At 49.9% G+C, this 20,869-nt stretch overlaps 1 protein-coding gene and 1 non-coding gene across 4 annotated transcripts in view; one reads left to right on the top strand and one right to left on the bottom strand.

Annotated features, from left to right (window-relative positions):
* The window catches only part of ANO2 (anoctamin 2), a 334,282-nt gene that overhangs the window by 90,743 nt on the left and 222,670 nt on the right, over nucleotides 1–20,869 (top strand). For all 3 annotated transcript variants that reach the window (XM_033404279.2, XM_033404277.1, XM_033404276.1), the window contains 5 exons: nucleotides 2,580–2,731; nucleotides 6,008–6,062; nucleotides 8,403–8,454; nucleotides 18,829–18,884; nucleotides 20,014–20,055. In XM_033404279.2, the coding sequence (XP_033260170.1) occupies nucleotides 2,580–2,731; nucleotides 6,008–6,062; nucleotides 8,403–8,454; nucleotides 18,829–18,884; nucleotides 20,014–20,055 (357 nt within the window). The remainder of the gene's footprint in view (nucleotides 1–2,579; nucleotides 2,732–6,007; nucleotides 6,063–8,402; nucleotides 8,455–18,828; nucleotides 18,885–20,013; nucleotides 20,056–20,869) is intronic.
* On the bottom strand, nucleotides 5,469–5,540 carry TRNAG-GCC (transfer RNA glycine (anticodon GCC)). The gene has a single exon. It is a non-coding gene; the product is annotated as a tRNA-Gly (tRNA).

Here is a 20,869-nt window from a genome sequence, read left to right as displayed (position 1 = left end):
AAACGGTCCCCTCGGTTCAGAAGGCTGGCTCCTTCTTTGTGCAGAACCCACCTGATGAATTTCTTGATTCACAGCTCTGATGTTGTTCTTGTTCACACCCTTCGCTGACTTCCCGTCGCCTCGTGCAGTGGGATCTCCATGCACTGGTCTCCGTGTGCCTTTCTGCCGTGAACCGTCACCATTCCCCCATCAGAACCCGAGCACCAAAGAACCAGGCTGTGAACCCTTCTTAAATCCAGCTTGAACTTTTTAACTTTTTTGGTTGGCTTGGAATGTCTTTGCTGATACCTGTTCGAGCCTGATTCATTAAAAGTATGTATAAGGTGAGGTTAAGAGAAGTATGATCAAAGAAGATAAAACACATGTAGAGGCTAAAATAAATGCCCATCACTAGGGAAGTGACTAAACAAATTAGAACTCGTACCCACTGTGTCATATGGTGCCTTCATGAAGGTAGTTCTACGTGGACTGACTTGGAAAGACACGTACTCGGGATATATCGCTAAACGAGAAAAGCAAATTGTAGAATTATACCATCGTACCTGTGAAGTATGATCACAGGTGTGTTTGGAAAGGGATTCAGTTACATATAATACGTATGGAGAGAGTCAGTATAAAACATACTCCAAATTGTGAATGGAGATTTCCTCTGCAGTGGAGGATGGGATGGGATTGGAAGTGAAAGGAAGCTGTTAATGTTAGTTAATATACTTTTTGGTTTTGGTCTCTTTTTTTTTTGGCCACATCGCATGGCATGTGGGATCTTAGTTCCCTGGCCAGGGATTGAACCCGTGCCCCCCTGCAGTGGAAGCGTGGAGACTTAACCACTGGATCGCCAGGGAAGTCCCTGGTTTTAGTTTCTTTGTTTACTAGAACTGTGTTAATTTTGTGATTGAAATTAAGTCAAAACGCACAGAGAAGTGTATCAGAAGAAATAAATAAACTGGGCTTGTGTTTCAGTTGTTAGATTGGGGAGGTTCTCCCCCTTCCCACTGATTATCATGATTTTATTAAAGAACAGAAAAACAAAAGAAGGTTCCCTTTCTGTTCAAGTCCCAACAGAAATGCTGCTCTCCTCAGGAAGCACTTTTCTGATTCTTCAGCTGGACGTGCTGTCTCCTTTCTCTGAGCCCTCAAAGCATTTTGCGTGTCTTTTGTGGCATTTTTCTCCATCAATATTACAAGTGTTTTGTACATGTTTTACAGCCGCTCTAGATTTAAGCATCTTAAGGATATCTTGATAGAGAACACAGCCGGCTTTCCAGTCGGAGGGTCTGGCTGTGACTCTTATCTGGTCATCTACTGCAGCAGGACAAATTAGCCCCAGCTTACTCAGTAAGACACAGCCATTTTATTCTGTCCTATGAATTTTTGCTCAGTATCTTGAGCAGAGCTAGACGGGGTGATTCTTCTCCACGTGGTGTTGACGGGGGTCATGTGGTGGTATTCGGCTTGGGGTTGAGCTGGACAGCAATGTCCAGGAAAGCCTCCCTCACACGCCTGATGCTTGGCAGGGTGGGCAGAAGGTTGGGCTCAACCTCGTCCTTTCCCTGTCTGAGTCCTCTCCGCACGTCTCCTCGGACTTCCTGCAGGCGGCTCAGAGCTTCAAGAGACCAAGGCAGACCAAGGCAGAAGCTGCCCATCTTCTTAAAGGGTGGAACTGGCATAGTGTCCCTTTTGCTGCACTGGGCAGGCAGCCCCAGAGCCCATCCAGACTTAAGGGGGTGGAAACAGAGATGCCACCTCTTGAATGGAGAACTTGTGTGGAGGAAAAATCTGTGGCCATTGTTAATCCACCAGAGCTTTGCTATGACAAGTACAACCTCTGTGTCTCAATGACAGCATCCGTAAATTAGGAAGACCAGAAGCTATAGTGTACGCAGACGACTCTGTACGTTATGAAAAACCATAGGTACTATAAATACCAGTGATGATCTTGGTACTGACGCAGCGCTTTACTCGAGGCAGGTACTCGCTAGGTGCTTAGTACTTTGACAGCAGACTCATTTATCAGACGTCTCCTAAGAAGAGCACAAGAGAAGTGATGCTGGATCGTCACATAGGGGCGTGGTGTGGTTGGAGAGTACAGACTTGGGATTGGGTTGACACGAGTTAGATCCAAGCAGTCGCCCAGTTACTATCTGTGTGACCTTTGTTGACTCATCTCACCTTTTTGAGCCTTAATTTCCTCATCATAACAGGAGCGTAATATTATCTAGCTGGCTGGGTGCAGTGTGCATTGGAGCTCATTTGAGTAAAGCCCTTAGTATGGTGACGGTCACACAGTAGGTCTTCTGTGATGGTATAACAAAGATGTATAGAAAGTCTGCACTCGTCACCGTGCTCCTCCTTCCCTGCACTGGTCACCTCCATTCGCACAAACAGTTGAGGGGGTTCACCACCTCGTGAAAGCAGGGGAGGAAGGGCAGGACCCTCCTGCTGGCTTCCCCAGTCTCGTCCTCTCCCCAGAGTGTCCCCTACGGGGGGAATCTGAGCCCCCTGCAGCTCTGGCTGTGGGTCCGTCTCCTCTGAGCGTTGGACGAGGCCTCCTCCTCACACTTGTGGCTTTGCCGTCATAGAGGTACGTGATCAAGTCAGAAGGCAGCATCGCGAAGATGTTCAACGAGATCCTGCAGAAGCTGAGCGCACCCCTGAAGCCCCGAGTGCCCGAGCACAGTAACGACAGGATGAAAAACCTCTCCTACCCGTTCTCCAGGGAGAAAATGTACCTGTGAGTATTGGAACTCTGGAGGTGGGGCCGCGTGGGGGATGGGAAGGGACATCAAGCACCACTTGGGGCCTCAGCTCATGAGCCGAGTGCCCGGGTGCCTGGGAGATGGGGGAGGAAGCCTGCTCTCAGGGTGGAATACTCCGTGTGTCTGCCTTCCCAATCCCTGTCCCTGAGCGAGATGATCGCAGATAGCTCCTGAATGTTCATCCCGTGGCTTCTGGGAAAACCTGCCATTTCAGTCACTTTGCGTGATGGATGGAGAATCAGGGAGCAGACAGCCAGAAACTTCGGGACTCTGTGAGCAAAGTGGTCCGATACCTGTTTACCTTCTGCAGGGAAACCACTCTGCTGTGTTCCCAGTCTAACAGGGTTTCAAGATATTGTGATAATGCAGAGAGACGGTGGGTGAAGCTTCTGGATGTCTGTCTTCTCAGCTGCCAGCTCGTGCCCTCACTGACCCAGAGGAGGGGAGGGAATAGGTTTTCTTCTCAGAGATGGCCTTTTGGGAAGCCTTTGGAAGGGGGAGTCGTGGTTGGGAAGTGGGAGATGCAGAAGCCAAGCACTAATTCAGTTTTAGGAGCTAATGATAAAATAAGAAACTATCAAGAATGGTAAGAGAATCGAGTGAGAGAGGGAAAGGAATGGGCTTGGAAAGGAAGAAAAGATACAGGATCTGTGCTTTTGGAGGAGGTGGTATCGATGGGCTGTGTTTCTGCCATTCATTGGGTACCATCTCTGCCCATCTTTGCCGTGTTAGATAACAATTCTGTACACATGCATATGCTCCCTCATTGAGTTTTTACCCCTTAACGATTCTGGTACCAATTCTGGTCACCAGTTCCAATGTGTGTGTGGGTTTTCCCGCACCACCAAGAAATTCTCCGACACCAGCTGGGTGCCCTACAATTCAACTCAGTTCTGACACTGTTTACCTGGAAATAGCATCAGGTTGCTCAGGCTGAGGGCTCAGTGTCACAAGACTGCCCCGCACTTCAGATGCCTAAGCAAGTCCAGGTTGCGACCTGTGCTTCTGACCGACTGGCTACAAGTCAGAGGTTCTCACGACCCCCTCCTTGCGTTCGACTAATTTGCTAGAGTGGCTCACAGAACTCAGGAAACCAGTTTACTCGCTGGATTACCGGTTTATTATAAAGGATGTTAAAGGATACAGGTCAACAGCCAGGTGAAGAGACACATAAGGCGAGGTCCCAAACAACGGAGCTTCTGTCCTCGTGAGTTTCGGGCTCAGCGTGAAAGCGTTTTGATTCACCAACCCAGAAGCTGTTCAGACTGCATCCTTTTGGATTTTTATGGAGGTTTCATTCCATAGGCGTGATTGATCAAATCATTGGCCATTGGTGACTGATCCAACCTCCAGTCCCGCTCTGCTCCCCGGAAATCAGTGGGTAGGACTGAAAGTTCCAACCCTAACTCCTGGTGGTTTCCCTGGCAACCAGCCCTATCCTTAGCGGCTTTCCAAAAGTCACCTCATTAACATAAACTCACTGGTGGTTGAAAGGGGCTTGTTATGAATAACATGACACTCCTGTCACCTTCATGGCTCTGAAGCAATTTCAGGAACTGAGGACAGGAGACCAAATACTATAACAAAAGATGCTCTTATGGCTCAGAAAATTCCTAGGGCTTGGGAAGCTGTGAGCACAGGGGATAAAGACCAAAATATATATTTATTATAAATCACAGTGTCACACTCCCATTGTGAAGCGGCCGTCCAGATATAACTATCCCTCTGTTATGGAGAGGAAACCAAGGCCCAGGATCTGTCCAAGGTCATGAAAGCTTAAGTGGCTGGACTGGGATTGGCACGTTGACCTCCCGGCCGGCTGCTGTTTTTGCACTCTGAGCATCCTCTACATCCCCCCTTCCTTGGGCCCTGTCTCCACACCGGCGCTGGCATCTGACCAGCCACCTCCCACACGGCTCCATTCACTCAGCCCCTGTGATCCCCAGGCCAGTTCTTCACCCCCGGCCAGAATATGCTGTCCATCCTCTGAGTTTTCATAGCAGTGGTCTGCATGTGTCCCCGTTCTCCTCTGCATCAATTGCTTGGAAACACCCCCCGCCCCCATCCCCAGTGGCTGGGCTCCCGGGGGCCGGGGGCATGGTTCAGGTGTCTGTGTGCCCTCCAGCACAGTGCCCTAAGGACAGTCACACAGGTGTTTTTTTTTTAACATCTTTATTGGAGTATAATTGCTTTACAATGGTGTGTTAGTTTCTGCTGTGTAACAAAGTGAATCAGTTATACATATGTTCCCATATCTCTTCCCTCTTGCGTCTCCCTCCCTCCCACCCTCCCTGTCCCACCCCTCTAGGTGGTCACAGAGCACCGAGCTGATCTCCCTGTGCTATGCAGCTGCTTCCCACTAGCTATCTACCTTACATTTGGTAGTGTATATATGTCCATGCCACTCTCTCACTTCGTCCCAGCTTCCCCTGCCCCTCCCCGTGTCCTCAAGTCCATTCTCTGCGTCTGCGTCTTTATTCCACACAGGTTTTGTTTTGAGTGAAAGGTCAACATTTGAAGTTTACAACAGACACAGGTCTTGCATAATTGGGAGTTTGGTATCTAATTGCTATGACAACAGTGACAACATTAAATGAAAATTTGAAAAAGTTATAAGCCCAACATCCTGAAACTGTACTCTTTTCTGTCGTTGAGTTTTGTTTTTCTGTTTTTTTTTTTTCCAGCCACGCCGTGCGGCTTGCAGGAGCTTAGTTCCCTGACCAGGGATTGAACCTGGGCCCTCGGCAGTGGCAGTGCTGAGTCCAACCACTGGACCGCCAGGGAGTTCCCCGTTGTTGTGTTTTTACTGTCTTTGTCCACACACAGGAATCCTTTTTATATACTTTCATTTTTAAAACTCATCATAGTATAATGTTTTTCTATGATAGTCTAACTTTTTCTACAGTATTTCTAAAGTTTTCATAATTATAATTTTCAATGGCTATATGATAATCTATCCTTTAGGTTTTGGAATTGTGTCTTAGCTCCATAGTCTTTGTTATAAGTAAGTTTGTAATGAACATTTTCATTTACGGACCTTTTTTTTCCGCTGAATTAATTTTCCCAGTGATACATTTCTATGATAAGTTTTCAGAATTACTGGGTCAGCAAGAGTGTAAATGTTGTGAATGTGTGTGTGGCTTACACATCTTGCTATGTTGCTTTCTAGAGGTTTGCTCTGGGTCTGGGGTGACAGTAGTCCCAGGACAAGGATAATGGAATGAATTGACCTGCTTTCTTGGTGTCGCCAGGTACAACATTCAGGACGAGGACACCTTCTTTGATAGTGCTACCCGTAGCCGCATTGTAAGTAAACCGGCTAACCAGGTGCTCAACCAGGTGTGGTGGGCTCGGGAGGGGGGGAGGAAGCCTGGATCCCCTTTAGCAGGGCATCTCTTGCCCTCCCTGCTACCTCCCATCATCCTTTGCTTGGAGTTGCCTAGCAACTGGAAGGAGCGTCCAGGAGCTTCCCAATCCCAGTATCGAAATAGCCAACAACTCTTCTCACTCTTGGCTTGAGACGGGGGTCTCCTCTTTATGGTTCTCCACCCAGGCCCTTCTTGGAATCACAAAAGCAGGGAATGTCAGAGCTGGGTTGGGGGGGACTTTCAGCTAGTCAGGTGACCCCCTTGCTTGACAGTTGAGGAAACTGAGGCTCTGAGATGCAATGAATTGAAAAAAAATTCAGGCAGATCGTTTTGTGTCCAAATGAGGGCTCATTGCTGGGCTGCTGAGTTTCTTTCTTTCATTCCCAAAGAAGTCCTGCGCGTTGCTGTCACGGGGAATGCTGGAGCTGGGCAGTTTGTCCAAGGACAAAATTGCCAGCCCGTTCGATAGGAAGCCAGCATTTGTGACTGTAGCCATTCTTCTACTGTCTTCTTGCCTTTTGCAGTCAAGGTTCTGGATTTTGCAGGATGGTTGATTCCACTGAAAATCTGCATAGGGCCTGGGCCCTGCGGCCCCAGTCTGAGCTGTAGGGCATCTCTGTTCACTGATCCATTTATCCCCTCCACCCCTGGAGGGCATCCAGCCTATGGACAGAAGAGGGGAGAGAAAAAGGGGCCCAAGGAACGCTGGTCACTTAGGCCACAGTGGAAACATGGCAGTGTGCTTCCATTGATCCCTAGGAAAGAACTTAAGTTTCAACAGGAGGAGGAATAAGCGTTAGAGACCTAGAGGACTTCCAAGTCAGCAGGGTGATGAGGAGGGTGAGAAGGGGCAGGTGATTGGAGGAAGATACAGAACATTTCCAAGTCACGCTGAAAACACGGCCCTGACTTTGCTTGTAGGATGGGCAAGAAAACACCTCAGGTCCCTTGGCCTAGTGTTCTAGGAAGATTTAACACGGGCATATGATTTCTTTTATCTTCCTACAGAAAAAAGCATAAGCTTCCCATTGTTTTAGTTGATGCTGTTACAAGCTGTAAGTCTCCCCACAGCTTGGGTCCCACGACTGGGGGGGACGTTACAGGGCACTGTGGAAATTACCCGATAATTGCAAAGCGCTTGTAGAATAATAGGCTGCCACATAAATGCTGTTCCTAAGTATTATTGCAGTTGGATACTGCACCGCATTAGAAGTGAATTAAACATTCTCGGGCCCCGTTCTCCTGGAAGTTATTTATTTACCACTCCCTGTAGGTCTGTGGCTGGAACGTGGGAGTGTGAATGATGACGGAGTAACACATCTTTTCTCATTCTGGAAGCTTCTTCCTTCCCCTCCTGCCCTTTTCCCAGTCCACCGCACATTGTGACGGGGGGAGAAAAGGGCCTTGGGTTTTGTCCTGGGGTCTGCTCCGCCCTGGGCTTTGGTCTGAGGACCTCACCTGCATCTCCCAGTGCCCCCTTTCCTGTGGGCGTCTAGGCAGCCCAGCTGTCTGTCCCAACGCCAACTTCCTTCCTGGAGCCGGGAGCAGGCTTGCGACCCCTTGGAGGGCACTAGTTGGCCTGCAGGTTTACTCTGCCCTGGGTCCCTGCTTCCTTGGCTGGGGTGCTCTCGGCACCCCGCCCTCCCGAGTGAGCGACAGGGTCCCTGCAGTCGGGGCTGTTGACCTGTTGATGGTGCAGCGGTCACCGAGCAGCAGCCTGCCGTGTGCCCAGGATGCGCTGTGACACCTGGAGTCTTGAGGATGGGTGGGACCTGCTCTGACTGGGGAGGCGTGATAAGGACTTGGGGGAAAAGCAGAGAAGCGATAGCACCAAGGACCAAGATGTAGGTGGCCCTTTTCTAGTTGCCAAAGCGCTTTCATGGGTCCCCAAAGCAGCTCTGAGAGACAGCTCCATTGCAGGGGGGCCCGCGGGCCCTCAGGACCTGCAGGGAGCTCGCTCAGGACCCCTCAGCGGCAGGGCACTGTTGGGGCTGGTGGGGCGGGCACGCTCCCCCTCGCCTTCCCTCCCGGCTTCCTCCTGGGCCCTCCAGGGGGATGTGAGTCTGGGCTCCCCTCCCCTCCTGTAACTGCAGTCAATTTACAGGCTTTTCTTTATTTTGCGGGGGGCGGGTGGCAAACGGGGTGTGTGTGCATGAGGGGTTAGATGCTTTGTTGGAATGTCCGTGAGCTTGGCACATGCCTGCCCATCCCCGCTCCCCCGGGCTGGGGACGCACCGTGTGGCCCAGATGCTCATGGCTGAACTGTCATCTGTTTTAGGTACACGAGATCCTGAAGCGCACCGCCTGCTCTCGAGCCAACAACATGATGGGTGAGGACCCTCCCCCCGGGGGCCGTGCTGACAGGGGCTGGGGGCCAGGGAGACTGAGAACAAGACAGACGCCCGCATGGAGGGGACGCCCTGCCTGCCCCCTGACCTTCACCCCGGGTCTCTGTCCTCCCTCTCCTTTCCTTGGATCCTTGCTGACACCTTTCACTTGATCCCGAAAATTGAGCTCCTCTCCCTTCACAGTCTCCATAAGGTTTTAATAACCACCCAAATCATGGCAGCTTTTTTTTTTTTTTTTTTTCGGTACGTGGGCCTCTCACTGTTGTGGCCTCTCCCGTTGCGGAGCACAGGCTCCGGACGCGCAGGCTCAGCGGCCATGGCTCACGGGCCCAGCCGCTCCGCGGCATGTGGGATCCTCCCAGACCGGGGCACAAACCCGTGTCCCCTGCATCGGCAGGCGGACTCTCAACCACTGTGCCACCAGGGAAGCCCCATGGCAGCTTTTAATGCGTCTGTTCTTAAGAAGAAAGGCATCTTAGAGGCCTTTTAGTCCAAACCCCTCACTTGATGTCAGAGAAGCTGACTCCCAGAGGGTGAATCAGTCTGACGGTACCTCTTCTGAGTGCAGCATCCTTGTCGCCACTAAACCTGTCTGGCTAAACCTGTTTGCCTTGTGGTTTGGTTTTTGAACCTGGGCGTGTTTGTGTTTGAAGCAGGACCCTCAGTGTTTGGGAGCTTGCAGTATAAGGCAGGCGGTCCGGATGCTGACGGGTGGTGGAGGGGACACAGGCGGGGTGACACGCTGAGCTTAGGTCCACGCGCGGTGTCCCGTCCACACGGTCCCCCTGCAGGTGGAATGCTCTTTCCAAAGGGGCTGCTGTCACTCTTCACTCAGAACATACCCTGGGCTGACAAACCTTGGGCTTTTGAGGCAGCTTTTCGTTGAAAAGAGTCATTTAGAGGCAAGTCTAGGGAATAAAGTAGGCCGTCAAGCTGAGGAGCAGTAACCACGATGGCAGCGATAATAGCTAACGTGGGAGAGTTTACGTGGGGTCCGTATGCTGCCTGAGGACTGAGGGAAGGGGTTGAAGAGGGAGTCAGAGCAGGTGCAGTGTAGTGACGGTATCATTAGAACAGCGCGGGACCTCTCGGGGGCGACTGTATGTGACTCTGCTTTGACGTACTCATGGCACGACAACATTTTAAATACCACTCGTGTTAAAAAATTGAACCTTCTGTATGGGGGCGTTTGTCGGGAGCTGATGAGACGAGACTGAGCGAGGCGATGCACTGGCCCCTCAGTCCCACGGGGTGGACCGAAGCCCTCACTTTGAGCACTTGTAACCGAGGACCACCAGAGGCGTCAAGAGGTCTGAGGATGTAGTTTGTATTTTCCCATGGCCTCTATCAAAGTTCTGGAATTTACCCTCACTTCGAGTCCAGTTCACTCCTCGGTTCCAGTAATCTGCCTTTTATTCACTCACACCCTCTTTGGTTGGACTGCTCCCTCGGGTGTCACAGGTGACTGCGTACTGCCCGCGTTGCACGGCTTTTTCCTCCGTCTTCGTCTTCCTGTGTCCTTCCAGACCCTGTCACTGTACCCAGGGAGGATCCTGCTTCTCCTTCCTGGACCACACTTGCTTTGCTTTCTCTTCCTCCTCCCCCATTTTCAAGGTTGTCTTCTCCACGTTCCCTTGGCCTCCTGACTCTCACTTTGCACAGAAGACGCGCAGCTGTGAATTTCTGTTTCCCACTGCTCTCCCCCATGGCACACCAGCCTTTCCAGCGACCAGCTGGATACCTCCACTGAGATATTCCCAGAACCTTGAAATCAACGTCTGGCTGTGCCCATTTCCATCTCATTCCTCTCTCACCCTGTCCATCTCTCCTGCCTTTCTTCCTGTTAATGTGACTGCTGCCCTCTCTGGTTTCATTCCTGCTGTTCCCTTTGCTGGGATGTCCTTCCCCACGTCTCACCTGGGCCCACCCCCAGACCGAATACCCCTGTCCCCCAGGTTCTCCCTTTATGCCCTCTCCTCGGAACTCCCATCAAGTTTGATGTCTTTCTTGGTGATTATCTGTGTCCGTGGCTTAGACCCCCGAGACGGTCCTTGAGATATGTCTGGATCATCTTTTATCCCCCAGTGCACTTGGCTGGCTGCCCTGCACGTTCTACTCAGTCGAGTTGCTTTAGTGAATTAATTAAACGTGCTCAGCCGGCTAGTGTCATAGCAGTAGCTGGTGAGTTCCCTGTGATGTGTGTTTGTGGACAAATGACTTAACTTCTCTCCAACCCAGTTGTCCCTTTTAGGTAAGAATTACGTGTCTTGGAGAGTTTTTGTAAAGATTAAATGGGAAACTGTTAGTTTGTTTTGTAAACTGGGAAGTCCTTAAAAACTAAAGTTTGTTTTGAGGGACAGCCTCCAGATTGTTGAAAAGCCATTAGAGACCCTCTGCTTTAAGACAGCAGTTTTTTTTCCCTTCGAGGATCTGTTTGTTTATTTTCTGATGTCACAAAGTCAAACCTCTTAAGGATTTTGTTGTTGAGTAGTTTTCAAAAATTTCTTTCTTTTTTGACATTCAGAAAACATTTATTGAGCACCTGCTGTGTGTCAAATGGTGTTCTAGAAACTGAGAGATGGCAGGATGAATTTGACCTGCTTTCTGTTCTTGCAGGGCTCTTAGTTTAGCCAGGTGGACAGACACGTAAACAGATAATTATGAGGTCATCTGGCAGGTATGCTATTAGAAGTGTACAGAGGGCAAGGGGAGCACAGATTGAGAGCAGCCAGCTCCCACGGCTGCATCTAAATATCATCGTAAGTTATCCAGTGTTAGCTTCATGACTCCCCGGGAAGGTAGATATGTCAGGAATTACCATCTCCAGTTACCGAGGTGCACAGACAGGAGGGGTGTCTTCTCCAGAGCTGCATACTGAGACACTGTTAGAACTGGGTCTAGAACCTGGGTTCCCTCCTCCGAGCCTATTTCCTCTGCCTTTGGGATGCAGGGAACTCAGCGTGGCGTTTGGCTGTCTTTCTGGGCTGTTGGTTCCACGGTAGTTGCTGATGGTTTACTAGCTCCTAACAAGGGACTGGACTCTGCTTCCCAGGAGAGGAGAACGCTGAAGGCCGATTCTCAGGTTCTTTGACTTCCGCCTGGGAAAATACAGTAGTACCCTTTAAGCTTTTTGGCCAACTTACCATCTTACTTAGAAGATCAGAAAGAATGAGGAATGTGATAACATTGTGAGGCCTCAGGATAATACGGACCTTTGAGCCATGGGTAACTTTTGATTTTATTGCCCTTCTCTCTGGTTTTATAGAGAAACACACATGGGCTTAGAATTGGCTTAGATTTCCTCCAGAGGAGGGTTGCCTCATAAAAATAAAAGAAAAAGGAAGAACAGGACTGTGTGCGGAATTGTTTTCCAAGGCATTTTCATTGATCCTTCAGCCTTGGAATTGCCTTTTATGTGGTCGTTACTTTTGTGACCAGTTTACAAAGCTTTACTCCCTTTCTCATCGTCCTCAATTACAGTGGAAATTAGAAGATGGAAAAGATGATAAAGATCAGAAATAGAAGATGGAAAAATAAAACTAAAGATGATAATAATTCTGAATCACTCCCGTTTATCTGGTATTGTCACTTTCTTCTTTGTAGAAAATACATTGTTTTGAATGCCTACTTTGCAAAGCATTATGCTGCATATACAAGATGTATGTATTGATTTATTTATAGTCCCGTCTTGTTCCACAAAATTTCTGAGGTGACTTACAAGAAAAACAATAAAACAGCATAATATAAATAATAAATAAAGAAATAAGAAACAGGAAAAGCACAAATTAAAATAGAATGTTGAAACTAGGAGGAAAAAATAGACTACAGGGCTTCCCTGGTGGCACACTGGTTGAGAGTCCGCCTGCCAATGCAGGGGACACGGGTTCGTGCCCCAGTCCGGGAAGATCCCACATGCTGCAGAGCAGCTGGGCCCGTGAGCCATGGCCGCTGAGCCTGCGCGTCCGGAGCCTGTGCTCCACAACGGGAGAGGCCACAACAGTGAGAGGCCCGCGTACCACACACACACAAAAAAAGTAGACTACAGATATGCAAACCATACGACCCCCTAACTTTTGCAGTTGGGCTGCAAATTTGACCTTGAACCAAAGTGAGAGGGGAATACAGTCAGTGGTGTAGCACTTCATGTCCTCAGCAACATCTTCTTACATAGAAATTTTTCTAAAGTCTCTCTAAAATTCCCTGCTTTCTTACATAGACTGTATCAACATATGGTCTCTCTAGAAAGGCAAACGTAAGCTTTTCTGTAGGATTCAGGATTATCCTTGAGAATATAAGGTTATTCAAGTTTCCTCAAGGATTACCTAAGTATTATTAGGGCCGTTTGCCCCCCAGTCTCTGATGTTTTTGGATTCTTGACTCTGGTGACCTCCCTCCCTGAGTTTTGCTATTTCAAGGTTTGCCGTGCTATTTAGGACACAGAAAAACCAACTCATTAGAATTTGGGGTAAAGAGAGAGCGAAAAGGCGTTGCGGAAGGATCTGGAGGATTCTGCTGGGCTAGGTACGTAACCTTAGGGAGTCGGTTGCCTGAGACTGAGATACTTTTTCTTCTGGGTTCTCTGTTGTGAGAGCTGAGATAACCAGATAAGAGATCTCTGTACACATGAGGTCTTCCTGTAACCAAGATAGTAAGGACCCCTTGCATGTGTGTCATCGTATGCTTTGCAAAGCACTTTCACACTCTTTAGTCTCCTTTGGTCCTTTAACTCCCATGCAGAGTAGGTTCAACGGATATTAGATATTAACCACTTTCCCAACAGAGAGATTGACTTCGAGCCCAAGGTTAGAGATTTGGAGCTGACGGAAACCCGAGTTTCTTGACTCTTCTTCAGTGCTCTTGCAAATTAATCAGTTAATAAATGGATGAAGTTATTGGGAAAGGTTTTCCAGCGAAGGTGGAAGCTGAGGTCTTCCCACTGTGACATCCGTTCATTCAACAAATATTTATTCGTATTCTACGTATCATTCATGTTCTAGAACCGGGGACTAGAGTAGGGACTCAGACAGACACAGATCCCTGCCTTTAGGAGCTCACATTTGAGTGGCATTTGAGAAGAACGAATAAGCCACGTGGCTGTCTAGCGAGAGAGATGCATGCAGGGAAAGCAAATGATACAAAAGACAGAAAGGGAACCACTCCAGAGAATCAGGTTAGGGTCCCAACAGGAGCAGATGACACACTCACATGACCACCATTCAGGGCAGGAATATCAACAGAGAAGACCATGTACAAAGGTGCGGCCTGGCAGTTGGGGATGCCAGGTAGCATCGTGACCCGGAATTAGCGGGAGAGCCGTTACCCTCTGTGTACATGGTTCCCTGTGCTCTACAGTAGGACCTTGTTGTTTATCCATCCTGTATATACTAGTTTGCACCTGCTAGTCCCAAACTGCATTTTCAACCCGCTCCCCAGGTGACTCTTAGGGACTCTAAAGGTAGACAGCGATGTGAGTGCAGGATGGGCTGCCACAGGCTTCTTGCCCTGCCTGCGTCTGGGAGTGGGAAGGGTAGTCCACGTGCTGGCCTTCTGGGCATCTGAATGTCGCTTCCCCGAAGTCCTCGAACGAAACCAAGCCTGCTCTGTGAAGGGCTTAATCTTTGTTGCGGTCTTTCTAACATTTGCTATATGGACGTTCGCCGTTTGGTTCCTTTCAGAGTCCTAGCCAGCAGTAGGGTCTCTTGGACTTCCTGTCGCCTTTTTGTCTTTTCTTTACTTTTTTTCTTCTTTGGTGAAAGGAGGGGCAGCAGGATAAAAATTAGCAGAAGAAGGCAAAGAAAGGGGAGCCGACCTCGAAAAAGGATCGGCATTTGGTGACTGTCTACCTTTTAATTTGGGGGGTTTCTTCTGGAACCTCCCCGAGAGCCCGCTCGCCCTTTCCCTTTTATTTACCTGGGCAGTGAGGGATGGTGGGCTGATACACACGCCACGTCCAGAGCCTGGAAGTACTTGTGAGTTTGGGGTCCGCAGGGTGGTGGTAGTCTGCGAGTCATCACGAGCTTGGCCCAGCCCGAGGGTGCCTCCTAATCAACGTAACGTCAGGTCAGCGGTCGGGTTCAGGACTGGGCCAGTTCACCCCATTCTGGAATGCCTTTCAAGTGCGCTTTACCGTGGAAAGAAGCCCAAGCTTCCTTGACTGACGCCTCTCCTGTTTCTTCATGTGAAAGTTGTTGCCTTTTCATGGACAGAAAATTACAGCTTGGTGGAGCTCCATTTTCCTAGATATTTCGGTGTCAGAGCCTTTAAACAAATGTATGCTTTGGGCATCTCCCCTCCCTACTCAGGAGACGATGTCTTAATTACTTTGACCGAAGCCAGATCATGTTGTGTGGTGTAAACATCTGGTTTATCATTCATCCAGCTGAACTGGTTTATATTTTGTCAGAAGAAAAGGCTTGGGATTAAAGGCATTTAAGTAATTAAGCACATGTCAAGACAACTGGGTGATGGGTAAATATAGTCTCTGTTCAGTGCACTGTCTGGGGGTCTCTGGTTTAGATTTATGTCCGGCTGGAATACAGGGATGAAAGCAGAACGCCGGGCAGACTGGGCCCTGTTCTGGGGGGAATCAAAACCGAATGAGTTTTCGGGAGTTGAGCATCATCTCTCTAAGTACCTGTCCTGGTGTTTGGCCTGGAGGGGCAGAGCTGCAGTCCCTATCACTCGGGGGCACTTGTAGATTTCGTGAGATTCTCACCTTGGGAGGCGGACCAGAAACTGTGCTTTCTTTGGGTCAGCCTTTGTGTCCAGGAAACCAGAGATGTCTTGGAAGCTAAATGCGAGGCCTTAGGTTTTATATTCCGAGGGTGTTTTCAGGTACCAGTCCCAGGGCCTGAGCCCACCCTGCTCTGGTCCTTGACCCTGACCCCGGATTTGCAGAGGCCCAGTGTTGCTGGGCTTGGCAGAATCAGCAGAGCTGTGGCCAGTGCTGGGCAGAGAGAAAATGTGAGCCTTTTCCCTGGGGAATTGTGGTTCTAAGCAACAGGTGTGAAGTACCCGGTGACCTGAAGGGACTTTGGGGATCAGTAAAGAAGTCCTCGGTGGGCCATGCTTTGTTTGGGCCAAGGCCCTGCTTCTCTTTGGGGCGAGAGGGGAAGGAAAATGTTCTCAGTGCTTTCTGCTTCTGGCTGGCTCTCCTTCTGGGAGTAGGAGGACAAAAGATTGGGTCTCAGATCTCTCTCCCTGGGTCTAGAGCAGAGAGGAAGGACTTTGGAAGTCATCCTGAAGAAGAAAGCTTTGCCGTTATGGCCAGATGGAGGATGCATGATGGAACCAATTAGCCCTTTTTGCTGAAAAGAAAGGAAAAATTCAGAATTTCAATTTTCAAAGCAGAGACTCTTTTTTTTTTTTTTTTTTTTTTTTTTTAAAGTTTGATTATTTTCTTCTTTCAAACTGATTTCCATGCTTGTTTGGGGGTAGAATCTTGGTGTCTGAAGTCTGTGGCTGAGAGGCCAAAGCAGTTCCCATTCTTGGATGAAGTTGTGGATGAACAGTTACTTTTCCACTTGCCTCTCCCCCTCCCCATTCCTCTTCCTTTCGTGTACCATCTGCTCCCTCTGCCCAGCAGCCACTGACGGAATGGCCCATAAGATACCACCTGAAGAGGGGGAGGTACACAGCCATGGGGCAGAGACACAGTCAACGACAGCATCTTGAAGCTCTGGCTAGCTGGTTTAGGACAGTTCAGGTTTGATGACCTGAGTCATCTTGGTTCCTCCCTTACGAAGCAGACTAGTCAACCAGAGTTTAAGTTTCCTTCATCAGCGTGGGTTGCCAAAGAAAATTGGAGTAGCGGGTATGCAGATGCCCGTGATACACGGGAAGAGATGCTGCGATCACTTTCGCCATAGGGCTGCTTACTCTTTTGGGTAACAACCGTATCCCTTTTGTGTTCGCAGCAGTGAGGCGGGAGCCCTGGGAGACTCCAGTGAGGGGGGCGTGCCCCCTGCCTCAGGTACCTTGCAGGCCTTCGGAGGGCAGCAAACAAGGCGTGGACAGCATTCTAGAAGTGAAACTGACATTCAGTGCCAAGGAACTTTATTCCAGATGAGACGTAGGGTGCACAGCTTTAGACCTCCGACGGTTCGAGATCTTTTTTGAAGCTCTGGTGGCAGGACCCAGGAGTTCAGGTTGTCGGCCCAGTGCTGTCAGACGCTGGGCTCCTCTAAGCAAAGCTGAGAATGAGCAGGGGAGCTCCACACCTGCTGAACTTTCCCACGCAGTGTGGCGACTGTCTTCAGGGTATATGCTGCCGCCTTGGCAACCAGGGGGTGGGTATGGGTGCAGGGATGGGGTTGGGTAGGGCGTGGGGTGCGGTCTAGCTGGAGCCCTGCCCGCCTGTGGTGCTTCAGCCTGTATCCATGTCGACAGCTTTGAACCACCCCCCGCCCCCTCCCGGCTCTGGATCCCTCTCCTTGATGATCGTAGGGTGGCTACACGTTGCTGTGGTTATGGCTCTTGAACTGATTAATGATGCTCAGAGTGAAATTGTAGTCCTCGGAGGAAGATGAATCTGCAGCTCCTTCAGCCCCGGGGCAGCTCTCCCCAACCCTTAACTCCCTATACCCACCCTCCATCCCCCATCTCCGCCCCCTCCCCCCAGTTATTTCTGATGTTTTCTGTGCATGCCGAGGAGGAGACGTAAGATCAGGAAAGGACTGGCCCTTGGGTGACGCCGCAGCCCTGAAATCTCAGCTCTCAACTCACTGGAAGAGTGGCCGCTTCTGCCAGGCGCCCCTGCAGCCTCCTGAGGGCCTCTGCTCCCACGTGGGCCCCTGGCCAGCCGTTCTGGCATCCCAGGGGAATAGGGGCATGGTTTGAGGAAGAGGAGGCTGATGGAGGGAGGAGGATTGTTTGAGAACCTCTGAGGCTCCGGGCACGCGATGGGGCACTGACTGGGTGCGGGAGGTGGAAAACCATGAATTTTCATGAGTCGCTGTCGTCTAGCTTTGTCACGCAGCCTGGCCCGTCTCTCCAGGCTCGTTTGCAAATGCAGATTACTTAGCATTTGGACGTCATGGGTGTTTCCCTCCAAAATCGAATTTCTCCTCTTCACACTACTGTCTACAGCGTCTCCGGAAAGAATGGTTCAGGGCAGAAAGCGTGCTTGAGACGAGGGAAATCATTGTGTATCAGAGACCCCGCCCCCTGCCGCCCCCCTGCCCCCCACTGAATGTGCATCCCCGCAGGCAGGGTCCTCGAGCTGATGAGATACGATCCCTTCCATCTGGGAGCCAGCAACCCAGGGCAGACTGTCCGGAGTGACAGAACATACAGGGCATGTTATAGTCTCTGAATCCAAAGGTGAATGAAATGAGGGAGTAGTAGTGGCTCTGTGCTGGACAGGAGCTTCTCTGTGGTGAGTATATTGGAGTTACAGGGATGGAGCCACTCCTTCACGTAACATCTGTTGAGTAGGGTCTGCTGTGTGTGTGCCCAGTGCTGTGGAATACTGTCGGGATTAAAAAAAAAATGGATCCCCTGTCACGCGGTGTTCCAACTTTGTGGTCTCAGGACCTCTTTACACTTTTAAAAATTATCGAGAGCGCCTGCAGGGCTTTCATCTAGGTGCGTTATATTGATCAATATTTGTTATATTTGAAGTTAAAATTGAGAAAAGTTTAAAGTACAAGGATACGCAAGCCCACATTCCATTAGCTGTCCAGGGATGATGTCATCACAGGTCACAAAACTCCGCTGTAGACTCGTGAGAGAATAGGAGTATAAAAGCAAACAGTGTCTTAGTACTACTATAAAAATAGTCTGACCTTATGAACCCCCTGAAAGGGTCATGGGGACACCCGGAGTTCCCCAGGTCACACTGCCCTAGGGATCTAATGGTCCAGGCAGGTCAGTCGTGGACCATAATGCACGCTGCCTCGTGAAGGAACAGGGAGGGGCCGGAAGTGAGTTCAGATGAAGTGCGGTGGGATGCTCTGACGGACATGTTTATTGATTATAATTACAGTAATCCCTGTGGTCATTCCTATGCCGGGCACTGAACACAGATATTCTCAGCACATGGCTGTGGCCATGGAGGCAGTGGTGGTGAGGGTTCCGGGACCAGAGGGATCTGAGTGTACGAGGACAGGACGGACGTGACGTTTGAGAGAGCGTATCTGCTATTTAATCATAACTTTGCATTTGGGAAATGAAAAAATACTGTTCTTATGCTGAGAAGTCAAGCCCGAAAGGAACTTCTTGACTGGGAGGATCTGGAGGGGTAGGGCTTCTCAGCTGAGAGGTGGGGCTGGGGGAATTAGTATTTATCAGAAGACCAAGGTCAAGTTGAGAAACCCCTGCCCTACAGTTACCGTTTTCATCTTCCTTCTTCTGCAGGTATTAATTCTCTGATAGCAAATAATATCTACGAGGCTGCCTACCCCCTGCACGACGTGAGTACCGCCTCCATCAGTCAGCAGGGTGAACACTGCAGGCGACATGGCGGTGGATATACGGGCGGGGAGGCAGGAGGGAATGACGACGCTGAACCACCTGGGCTGGCTCCGGACCACTTGTGAATGAAAATAATCCCCAGTTGATTTTTGCCAGTTGTCTCAAACTGTTTCCGTTATTTCCCCGATGGAAGAACGAACTGGTTTTTGTCTGGGCTTCCCTGCACTCCCTGCCTTGTTTTTGAGGAAAGTGTGAGAAGACAGATAACGGCGTGTGGAGGGTTAAAGGGAGATGGGGAGGGTGGGTGGATAGCGGGGACCGCAAGTCCCAGACCTGGATAATAACACAGGCTGGACCGTCAGGCCCTCAAATGACTGAAAGTGATATTTTATATGTGATAGCTTTGTGTGGATATGAAATTCCTCATCCTATGCGAGGATGTATTAAGTGTCAGATCTTTTTTCTATCTTGACATATTTTAAGGATGTCTCTCAAAATCCCTTATACTGTTGTTTGGTTAAGAAAACGGAGAGACTGTAATTAAAGCTTTTCTTGGCTGCGAGGAATGTTATAAGCATCCTATAACATAATGCAGTGATATTCTTCAAGGTGGTTCGTGAGGAACTGAACTGGCCCGTGAACTCGGTGCCCCCAGGCTGCCCTGTCCACCCCATCGGTCGCTTTAGCATCTACCCCGCAGCGGTACCAAATGAGACCCCTGGGGTGGGGACCCCTGAGTGCCCGCAGGAATTTCCCAGGTGACCTTTTCTCCTCGCCAGCATCCTTGCTGTGGGCACACGCGAATTGAGGTTCTGCCGGGTATGGCCAGGGCGCAGGGGTGTTTTCCTGATGTGCTAGTCCGTTTCCAGGTCGGGTTCTGCTGTTGCATTTGCTGTGAGGAGGTGCAGGGGGGTCTCTGAGGCCTGTAAGGGGAGCTGCCCTGGGTGAGAAGCTGCCCACAGGAAACACAGCAGGTGATGGCGACCAAAGAAGCGGACCGGTGTCTCCTTACATGTCATGCTCTTCACCTTCCTTAAATGGGAATGAAAGAAAGGGATAACGTTAGAAAATTTAAAAGAAAACCCTGTCTCTGTTTTTGATCATTCCATTGGCTTTCTCCTCCTACAGGGTGAATATGATAGTCCAGGAGATGATGTGAATGACAGAAAGGTAAGCCAGCCTGATGCTGCGCTCGAGGACCACGCGGCAGTGGGGGGCTGCGTAGACGTGTCCTGCGTGTTCTGTTTACTGCTTATCTATTCCTAGCTGTTCTTCCACAGCTCGCTGTCCCCAGGCGTTTGGAAATGTGAGGGCATTTCTGGTCGTTGACGTGACTGTGTATGGGGGTGCTGTTGACATTTAGTGCCCGGTGGACCGGTGCTGCCAACCATCCTGAAATACATCCCACAGTCACACACAGAGGCAGTGTCCCTGCCCCTGAGGACAAGAGAGCTTTGGCTGAGAAACACTGAGCATCCAGATCCCTTCATTGATAGATGGGGAAACTGAGGCACAGAACGATTGTGCACCTTGCCCATGATGACACTGCTACCATAAACAGAGAAGGGGCTAGTGCCCCTCTGACCCTCAAATCTAGTGTTCCTGCTAAAAATATACCAGTATCCATGCCGTTATGGCTTGTTTGGGGAGGGTCGCCCTTAGGTTATTCTTATCCTCTCTGTCGAGGCAGACAGGTAGGGTACAGCCATTCCCAAATGATAGATGAGAAACCTGCATATTCCGGGCGGCTAGAAATAGGTTATATTTAAGGGAGGGAAAAGGGTCCCTTTGGAGGATCCCCCCTATGCCAGTCACAGCTCCTGCCTGGACAGCTCTTGTCCCCAGCCCTCCATCTAGATCCTGTTTCTTCTGTTTCCTGGTACTCTAGGAGCATGGGTTCCACCCTTCCCACCACGGCACGATGCTCTGAGCATCACCCAACCTCTTTAGTGGGGGCTGCCCGTCTGGCCATCGCCCTCCTGCC

Source organism: Orcinus orca, chromosome 11 (assembly GCF_937001465.1).
Source record: "Orcinus orca chromosome 11, mOrcOrc1.1, whole genome shotgun sequence".
In the NCBI taxonomy this organism is placed as follows: domain Eukaryota; kingdom Metazoa; phylum Chordata; class Mammalia; order Artiodactyla; family Delphinidae; genus Orcinus; species Orcinus orca.
The sequence above is the reverse complement of the archived record's forward strand: the minus strand, read 5'-3'. Positions and strand labels throughout refer to the sequence as shown.